The sequence below is a fragment of the Orcinus orca genome, chromosome 9, assembly GCF_937001465.1.
Source record: "Orcinus orca chromosome 9, mOrcOrc1.1, whole genome shotgun sequence".
NCBI classification, from domain to species: domain Eukaryota; kingdom Metazoa; phylum Chordata; class Mammalia; order Artiodactyla; family Delphinidae; genus Orcinus; species Orcinus orca.
The window spans coordinates 74,695,516-74,705,049 of record NC_064567.1 but is presented as its reverse complement, the minus strand read 5'-3'; the positions used below and the strand labels follow the sequence as shown (position 1 = coordinate 74,705,049).

At 40.0% G+C, this 9,534-nt stretch overlaps 1 protein-coding gene across 3 annotated transcripts; it reads left to right on the top strand.

Annotated features, from left to right (window-relative positions):
• The first annotated feature begins 937 nt into the window (after positions 1 to 937).
• TOMM7 (translocase of outer mitochondrial membrane 7) lies at positions 938 to 8,679 on the top strand. 3 transcript variants are annotated; one of them, XM_033440414.2, is made up of 3 exons: positions 938 to 1,124; positions 4,693 to 4,741; positions 6,341 to 8,679. In XM_033440414.2, the coding sequence occupies exons 1-3, from the start codon at positions 1,022 to 1,024 to the stop codon at positions 6,354 to 6,356; spliced, it is 168 nt and encodes a 55-aa protein (XP_033296305.1). In that variant the 5' UTR covers positions 938 to 1,021; the 3' UTR covers positions 6,357 to 8,679. The 3 variants fall into 3 exon arrangements, with proteins under 3 accessions (XP_033296305.1, XP_033296294.1, XP_033296300.1); XM_033440403.2 differs by having other exon boundaries at positions 6,329 to 8,679; XM_033440409.2 differs by having other exon boundaries at positions 943 to 1,124; positions 8,453 to 8,679.
• Positions 8,680 to 9,534: the final 855 nt, after the last annotated feature.

Sequence of the window (9,534 nt, the reverse complement as noted above, 5' to 3'; positions counted from 1 at the left end):
GGTGAGCCAGGAAAGGCATCAAGGTCAAAGCCTTAGAAATCTCTTACAGCCTTAGAAATCAAGAAGTCCTCGACCTGGGGTCAAAAACTCAAACACCAACTGCGGCCAGGCAGTTACTGAATCAGAAGTTGGGAACTTCAATGGTAAACCAAAGCCCAGGCCCCACCCCCAAACTAATGATAATTCGTAGGATTTGGTACCCAGCAGCAGTAGGTCCAGCAAGGAGTAAGCCTTTACATCGCCTCACTGATTCTATTGTGCAGCCAGGGGTGAGAACCACTGCAATTCTAAACCAACGAGGGCAAGATGGGTGTTGATTGCAATGAGATTCGCCAACTTCTCTGAAAAAGTCCAGATCTGCATGGGAATTTTCCCAAACTTTAAAATGTTGGCAAGTAATTTAAAATGTAAAAACTAAATAAATAAAAAAAAACAAACACCCTGGGAGTCAAAGAAAACATGGATAGGGGCTCTGTTGGGCGTCAGTTTGTAACCTTCCTTGCAGTTCAACCTTCAGCTTGAAGAAGCAAACTGATACAGAGATAGGTTAAATAACTTGGCCAAGATTAAACGGCGAGTCAGAATAACTGAGTTGGGACTAAAACCCGGTTCTTTTGAATTTAGTTAATGGTCCTTCTATGTTAGGTAAAGAACACTTGGAGATACACTTTAAAAAATGGGTAAGACTGTGGGCAGAGAGAGGGCGTTCCGGGCAGAAGGAATCCCAAGACCAGTGCCCCCAGGCATCCCGCAATCAGCGAAACTGGGCGATTCCTAAATAGACGAAAGTGAACTTGGGCCTTTGAACGAGGAGAATCAACCACGCATGCGCCTTCCACAGGCGGGGCCGCGGAGAGGCAGGTGGAAAGGTGACGAATTACGACCTCCGCTGGCGACGTTCACGTCTCCTGCCGTAAAGGCTGTGTGTGTGGCGCATGCGCATCTCCTTTCCTTTTCGGATTCCCGACGCGGTTGCCGCGGTTGCTGTAGTTTCCCTAAGTGTGTTGCCCGGGCCGTCGCCATGGTGAAGCTGAGCAAAGAGGCCAAGCAGAGGCTGCAGCAGCTTTTCAAGGGAGGCCAGTTTGCCATCCGTTGGGGCTTTATTCCTCTCGTGATTTACCTGGGTCAGTATGAGAAGAATCTGGGAGGAGTCGGGAGGGAAGCGGGTGCGGAGGCCGAGACTCCATTTTTGGTTTAGGGCGGGAGAGAGAAACGCGACCACGCCGCGCGTGCCGTTTGAGGTTGTCTTGTCGAGTGGGGTCGTTCTGAGTTCGAGTTCTTGTTCTGCCCTTTACTTTTTTTTTCGGGGGGGGTCTTTAACATGTCACGTAATGTCTCCCGTCCTGTTTTTACATCTGTAAACTAGAGGTGACCTACTTTTCTGACAGAGTTAGGACGACCTGACGTATGTGAAAACAACGAATTCACTCTTTGGCACTAGGTAGGTTTTCAGGGCGTTAATCCTCACCTTTCCAGGTGGGCCTAAGTGGAAAGAGACCGGTGAACCTCGTGGGTATGCCATTGCTTTGAGGCATGATTAAGACAATAGTTGTTGGTTGCCTCTGCGTTCTCACCAGGAGTAACGGGTTTACTGGTGAGGAAACCGAGGCGTAGAAAAGTTCTGTTCCTTGCTGAAGGCCACACAGCTGTCACGAGGGGGAGTTATGAACTCAAGCATTGGGGCATCAAGGCCCATACTCTTCACCAGTATGCTGTAGTGCAAAGATTTGTAAGTGCTCAGGCAAATATTTTCACCTAGGGCTGCACATTGGTAATTTATCCTGTTTCTAGCCTTGGATAGTCTTTTAAATTTAATCTGCCCTATTCAGGCAGTACTGTGGAAAGGAAAGAGTCTCAGTTCTGTCAGTTTGACATTTTCTAAAACCCAGGTTCATATTTCAGAATCCTATGATTTTAACTAGGTGCTGCTTCTTGTTTTTCTTGCCTTTTTTTTTTTTGGTGTAAGATAAAGTACATTCACTCAGTCTTGACAGAGTGTTTGACTGTGCTGGACATTCTCTAGGTAGCTTTGGCTCCCATTTCCCCATGAGTTGCAAGGCACCTGATAACTTGGAGATACTTCAGTATGCAGGACTTAAACAGATCCTTTTCCGCCCTTATTTCTAAAATATTTTCTCTAATATTCTCCAATTGGAGAATTTTAATCTTTTTTAAAAAAAGATTTATTATTTATTTATTTTATTTATTTTTGGCTGCGTTGGGTTATAGTTGCGGCATGTGGGATATTTTGTTGCGGTGCGCAGGCTTCTCTCTAGTTGTGGCGTGCAGGTTTTCTCTTCTCTAGTTGTGGTGCACAGGCTCCCAGGGCACATGGGCTCTGTAGTTGTGGCGCGTGGGTTCCAGAGCGTGTGGGCTCTGTAATTTGAGGCCAGCCAGCTCAGTAGTTGTGGCACTCGGGCTTAGTTGCCCTGTGGCATGTGGGATCTTAGTTCCCTGACCAGGGATTGAATCCGCGTCCCCTGCATTGTAGGGTGGATTCTTTACCAGCGCACTGCCGGGGGAGTCCCTCCCTGATTTTGAACGCATTTTTAAAAGAAGCATTACTTTGCCAGATTTTAGTGACTTTGTATAGGTATCAAAGGTTAGGGCAAGTAATTGGGACACCCTGCTCTTACAGGCTGTTATTCCCCTCTTTCTTCCAGACTCATCCCCATCTCAGCTTTCACTTAATGGTAGAACGGCCCAGTTTGGCTAGTCAAGCACTGGGAGGAACTCTTCTTTTAGCTAAGGAAGGTATGGGGGCTTTGATGCTTCCCCGTCTTTGTGCCATCTCCTTTTTCCATTGTTGTGTATATTGGGTTTTAGTCTGCTCTTGCTTTCTTTGTCCCTGTGGTTTCTTTGTTGCTCTGTAAGTCTTCGTGTACCTTTCCCTCCTCCCCTTTTTGAAATTGCTTTTCTACTGCCAGAAAGCTGTAGCTGGTTGTTACATCTGTGTAGCTGGTTGTTACAATCTGTGTATCGGGGTTTTGGTCGCAAGAGTAGATAATGCTTTCCTTTTCCACCTCATTTTCTTTTTTGTGCACACCAGCTATATTCTCTTTACTAGGACTATCATTATGGTGATTTTTGGTACCCTAGTGTCCAACTCAGATGGAGATTGATGTTAAGGCTATCTTTTTGTGCTTCTTCCTTGTTAGTCATTGTCTTTTTCCTTATACTGTATCTAAACTTAATTTCATGTCTAACCTAGTTCCCATGCTTTACTTCTCCACCTTAGCTCTCACTAAAAGCTGCAACTGCAGATTGAATTTCTTGTGTAATTTAGGTTCAAACATACCTTTTAGGGCTTCAGGGAGTATAGTGGGAATATAGTGCTATAATATCGGACAGATAGTGACATGATGATAAAGAATGTGTTTGGACAGTTACCAACAAAAGGATTTTAATGAGTTACCTGTTGGAAGACAATTCTCCATAGTATCTTGAATTTCTACAAATCTGGTGAGCAGAGGCAGTGACCACCCTTTGTTCCGTATCTTTAAGGATATTGGTAGGGTGAACAGCCTTGGAAAATAGTTCCAGGGCAAAGGGGAGACATGCTCACTGCCCATTATGAAAGATTCTGGTTCCCCAATCTCAGGGTTCGTCTCCTAAATGGTAATACTCTGACTGTAGCTGTTGCTGGGAGTAATAAAGTGTCCTTGTTTCTTTTCTCTTTTTTTTTCTTAATAACTAAACTTTCTCCCTTAACATTTTCTTTTAAAAATTTTATTTACTTACTTTTGGCTGTGTTGAGTCTTCGTTGCTGCGTGCGGGCTTTCTCTAGTTGTGGCAAGCGGGGGCTACACTCTTTGTTGCGGTGTGCAGGCTTCTCATTGCCGTGGCTTCTCTTGTTGTGGCGCACGGGCTTAGTTGCTCCATGGCATGTCGCATCTTCCAGGACCAGGGATCGAAACCGTGTCCCCTGCGTTGGCAGGCAGATTCCTAACCACTGTGCCACCAGGGAAATCCTGTCCTGTTTCTGACTTGGAATCTTGTATCTTCTACCAGCATCTGTGAAACTGGTGGGCCAGTTTGTTGTCTTGAAAATGGGGTAAAATTTCATACTCCACAGTTCTTTAATGCCAAGTCCAATTTTAATCAGTTATTTCAGCAAATTAGTATATATGTCGTCTAGTTAATTGATATATTTTAAAAGGTAAAAGTTTTATTTAATCGTATTTGTAATGAGTGTTGATTTAATTAAAAATAACTTGAAATTTTTCCCCCCTCTTTCTATCACCAATCTATGGCTGCTTTATGAAAAGAGTGGTTCATAGGGGATAAAATAAGATATCTTCAATTGTTTCTTTTAAAAAGTATAGTTTAAAAAAAATCTCTGTGCTCTTTGTAGTTCATCCAGTGTGATTTGGTTGTTGTGATATCTTTTTTGTGGGTAATGACTAATAAAGAGTGTGTGCTAAGGGTTGCTGTGCTAATTGTGTGTCTTATAGGAATAAGGTAGTTTGTCTTCCTTACTGATTAGTTCTGCACATAATCACATACTCTAGTGAAGATTCAAGACTGCTCTGTTGCGCAGGTAAATCTAGGTAATTCTGGTAGATCTGGATATCATTCTAGCTACCCTAGATTGATTTAAAAAGAAAAAGTCTTGATTGTAAATTTTTTGTCTGCTAGGGTTTTAATTAATTTTTATTCTCTTTCTCTTTCTTCCCTCCCCATCTCCCTCAGGATTTAAGAGGGGTGCAGATCCTGGAATGCCTGAACCAACTGTTTTGAGGTACTGCTCTTACAAATAAGCATTGCAGGGCAAACATTCATACATTAGTACTAAGTCATGGCAAGCAAAAGAGAAATAGTGGTACGTATTGTAACAGAGCTTTATCAGTCAAGTGTAGTTTTGGGCTGTTGGAAAACTGCAGCAGTTTGCAGACCGGTCTAACTTATGTTATCAGATAACTGCTTTCTCTCCCCTTCCTAATTTTTATTGGGTTGGCCAAAAAGTTTGTTCGAGTTTTTTGTAAGAATGGATAAAGCCAGACAAACTTTTTGGCCAGCCCAGTATATACTGCATTGGTGTTATAACCATAATGAAGCATATTTTAAAAGGAAAAGAACTAACTTATCCTACCACTTTAAAAGCTGAACTGTTTTTAATACCTGTATTCCTGTCTTATCCTTTTTCAGATAAATACGGCCTTTTATGTCATTCTAACAAGAGTACAGAGAATTTTGTTTTTTTCACCCAATTTTAGAGTTGATAGCCCATATATTTTCTAGTTGTTGATCACTTAGGTTTTTCAGTTTTTTAGTATTTCAAATAACAATATAACAAACATTTTTACATGCATAGGTTTTGATTTATTTCCTTATAAAAGTGTATGAACATTTGTGACTCTGAAAATGCATTGTCAAATTCCTTTCTCTGAAACAACCTTGTAGTTGTTGGATAAGCACTCGTGAAAACTTCCACACACACAACACACACAGATATATGGAGTATATATATTCATATACTCAGACGTATGTGTGTGTGTATGTATATACTTGTGAAAGCCATATGTATGCGTGTGTGTGTGTATATGTGTATGTGTGAAGGCAGAATCTGGAACAGGCAGGATTGCTCTGTGGAAAGGACTGGCACTATGATGACTAGGACCCCTGCACAGGTGCTGTGGGATTTCAGCTTTACCCTCTGTCTTAAGACATTTATTGATTGTCCTAACAGACTTTTCACTGGCTATTCTAGGTCTTCAGCTTCTTCAGACTTCTAATCTAAGCCACTCTTTTCTAGAATGAGCAGAAATAATAATAGTCATGTTACTAACAGTCATTTACAGTGTGTCAGCCACTGTTTTAAGTGCTTTATGTGCAGTATCTTTAATTGTCACTTCAGTCCTTCAGAGCCGATCACACAGTCAGTAGGTGGTAGAGTATGTCTGTCTCCAAGGCTTACGCACTTTCCACTGGGTCATGTGGCCTCCCTAGGTAATATGACCTGTTACTTAGCACAGTGCCATCTGATATGAATTTCCTCCATCTTCTCTGACTTGCCGGTCTCTCCTTTCTCAAAGCAAGGGTTTTTCCTTCTTAAGGGTTACTGCCATGTGTGCCCTCTTTGTGTCCATTTGTGCTGTTACTCTCTTTTCCCTGATACAGTTCTTCAGTAAATGGTCTTCACTCACTGCTTCCTTTCTTCACTTTTCTCTTTCTTTAACTATGGTAGAGCTTCTTAAAACTGCTTTCAAAGGTCCCCACCAAGCTCCTTTTTTTAGCCTTTACTCTTTGAACTATCAGTTTTCTTTTTTGTGAAATGGGGTTTCAGGTAATGTATCTGCTACTGAGTAGCTGATTGACCTCAGACCAGTTATTTCCTTAGGGAAACAGTACCTTAGGAAACATTATCAGAGATGGAACTACCTGGTCAAGCTGTGTGAACATTTTCCAAGCCCTGAAAGTTACCATCAAATACTTCTTCCCAAGAGGCCATTAACCTTTTTAAGATAAGTTTTCTCTTTTATAAGTTGGGCATACTATCTACTTTATAAGATTGCGATGAGGATTGAATAAGAATATTGTGTGTAAAGTATTACAGTGCTTGACATGTAATGTTTGAGCAGTAAACTATTAATAATAATTTTTAATCTTTTCGATGTCACCTCATTTACCCCACTTCTTTCTCCTGTGAGAACTATGCTCTAGCTACATGACACTGCATGCTAATCCCAGAATAAACTGTATTTTTTCGTGCCTTTGTATGCTTATTCTCCCTCAGCCTGGAATGCTTCTTCCATTCAGTTTTCACTTGTCTAGAAAAGCCCAATCTCAAATGTCACCTCTTCCCTAAATCTTTTCCTCCTTCTCCTAACTGAAATTGCACCATTTTTTGTGTTCCTATAGTATTCTTTTGTGTCTGTCATTCTTTGCTTTGTATTATGCTTGTTGCTTATTTGCATTCTATGTTGTCCTGCAAGTACCTAAAGTAGCTGCCAACTACTTTGGCAACACTTTTTAAATGTTGAATTAACTTAATTAAATGATCCTAACCTCTTGGTGGTCTTGGAACAGGAATTGATACAGCATTTCCTCCTGTACAGTTTTTAGACTAGACCTGCATCCTGAGAAATAGTGTTTTTTGAGCCTCAGGTGATCCAGGATCCAGAGGTGGTGCTAGATGTACCCTTTTGTTGTACTGGCTTCAGTTATCCCACCAAGAGTTGACCCTTGAAAGTTGCAGACTGGATGAAGCAGCCACCCCCCTGCTTTTTATTTCTTCACCTTACTGTCATCTCAGTGCTCTTGTCATTGCTGGTGCTGATGATCATTCTTTTCTGTCATTAGGGACATTTTCTGATTTCTTTCCAGGGATATTTGTGATTTAGGAAGGGATTGAGGAATGCTGATAAGAGTTATCCTGTTACAGAATTTCATATACTGTGCTGCTTGCACTGGAGAGACTTGACTAAGAGGTCTTCCTGGGTTACCTGGTCTGTACCCTGAAAGGAATAGACTTGTATCTGCCAGGCTTTTCAGTAATGTAAATGTTTTATTAATATAAAACTTATTTAGCAATATAAAGTTTATTGTTTATATATAAATTTATATATATCACACTTGTGGAGATAATATGGTTCATGATTTACTGGTCTGTTTCCCTTGTTGTTAGATTCCTTGGGATTAGATCCCCATTTGTCTTAGTGTCCTCCTCTTTCACTCAGGATGGTGCATTGTATGTGGTTGGTTGATATGAATGCCTTATTTAAAATGCAGAATTTAATGAATAAGGGACAATATCTTAGTAAAACATTATTTAGGCAAAATATATGAATACTAAGTAACTGAGAGAATGATTGTTCCCATTATCTTTATAAAGCCAAGGAAGATTTTCTTTTCTCTTTATCTTAGATGCTCATTACCAGTGAGGAAGAGACTTCGATAAATGGATAATTTGTTTTCATAGCTTAACTGTATGCAAAAATACTTGGGGTATATTGTGAGATTTTAATACACTTTTGAAAACTGGGAATAGATGCATGTTGGTTTGTTTTATATGTAGAGGGAAAATAATTTCTAAAAATTAACAATGCTCAGATTGTCATTTTGTAATGCAATTTTATTTAAGTTGACATACTACTAGAAACTACATTTTTAATCAACAGGACTTAGAAGTAAAGCACCTCTTGTCTCTTTCCTGGATCTAATAATGATACAGCTTTATTTTCTGGGTTCATCAGTCCTTCATATCAATATTTTGATTGACCTCAATTTATGTTAATAGGTAACTACAATAAAAAGTAATAAAACTATATTTCTTTAAATAGGTCTCTATGTTTGTTTTTTTTTTGCCCAATGAGATTGATCCTTCTGCTAACTGAATTTGATAGATGAGTAAACACAAACATAAATGTATAAAATCTTCTAATTCTTAAGCTATGTTTAAGAAGTTTTACTTTGGGGTTTAATTTATTTTTCCTCTTCACAAACATTTTAGCTTACTTTGGGGATAAAGGACTATTTGGTCATCTGGTTTTGGAAGCAATCAATGCAGAGGAACAACATGGAAGGTGTGCACTCTGGCTGGGATGAGAGATGGGACATCGTTCACCAGTTGGATGGCACAGGGCTCTTACTTCTCAGATGCGTCTGTGGCAGAGTGGAACCTCTACTGACTTATTTATGATAGACTGTATTAAAATAAATGTTTTTTTAACAGTGTTATGCCTTGAGTCCTTCTTGAATTGAACATGATAGGACTGTTAGGTAAAAATTTAGCCTTTTGTTACTTTTTCAAAACAGGGAATCTATGTATGTGCCTAGATGCTACTTTAAAAAAATAAGAAAATTTCCAAGCTAATTCCTGTCCATTCACTTAACAAATGGATTCCAGTTTCCCTTTGCAGTGAATTAATAACTCCTGAGATGTTCTGAAGTAGTAAAAGTAGAGACAGCTCTCTGTGACAAACTGAGTCCTTACTTCCTGTACTGCACTGGAGTAACATTCTCATTAAAAGAAATAGGATTCTTTGGCTGTGTTGGTAGGGAATGGGCGTGGCATTGGCGAGTTGTGTGTATGATTTGTGAGTTAAACGTGAGTCTAAGATTTCCTTCAGTACTGTTAGGAAGCTAGAGGTGGCTGGGCAAGAGCCCATAGTGAGCTATACAGAATAGTAACACTACCTATTTTCTGATAGAAGAAAAGGCATTTAATGGAACTAGTTTTCAGTTCTGCATCCTGGTTTCCTGGGACCTTTATCTGTATTTGAAGGCCCCCCCCCCTTTTAAACTTAGCTTTTTTTGTAATTCTAACAAAATAGATCTATTTAGTTAGTTTTGGGAATTGTAATTAATTATAGGAAAGTAGGCCTGAAACAAAGTATGACACGGTTTGGGAGGTGCCCATTGGATTGAATGTTTCTAACATCCAGTGTTAGAGAATGATCATGAATGTAATCTCCGGTAACTGGAGCTGTCATTCCAGAAATATCTTATTTCTAATGTAAAACCGTCCTAGCTATTTAAGACTATTTCCTCAAGTTTTGTTACCTTTGCTTAGGAGACAAGGAGACAAGACTA

Excerpts from the sequence above, each read along its gene's own strand:
- TOMM7 (XM_033440403.2), top strand. The coding sequence starts at position 1,022 with ATGGTGAAGCTGAGCAAAGAGGCCAAGCAGAGGCTGCAGCAGCTTTTC. Across the intron at positions 1,125-4,692 it reads TCCTCTCGTGATTTACCTGG|GATTTAAGAGGGGTGCAGAT; the intron begins GTCAGTATGAGA and ends CATCTCCCTCAG. Across the intron at positions 4,742-6,328 it reads CCTGAACCAACTGTTTTGAG|TTATTTCCTTAGGGAAACAG; the intron begins GTACTGCTCTTA and ends ACCTCAGACCAG.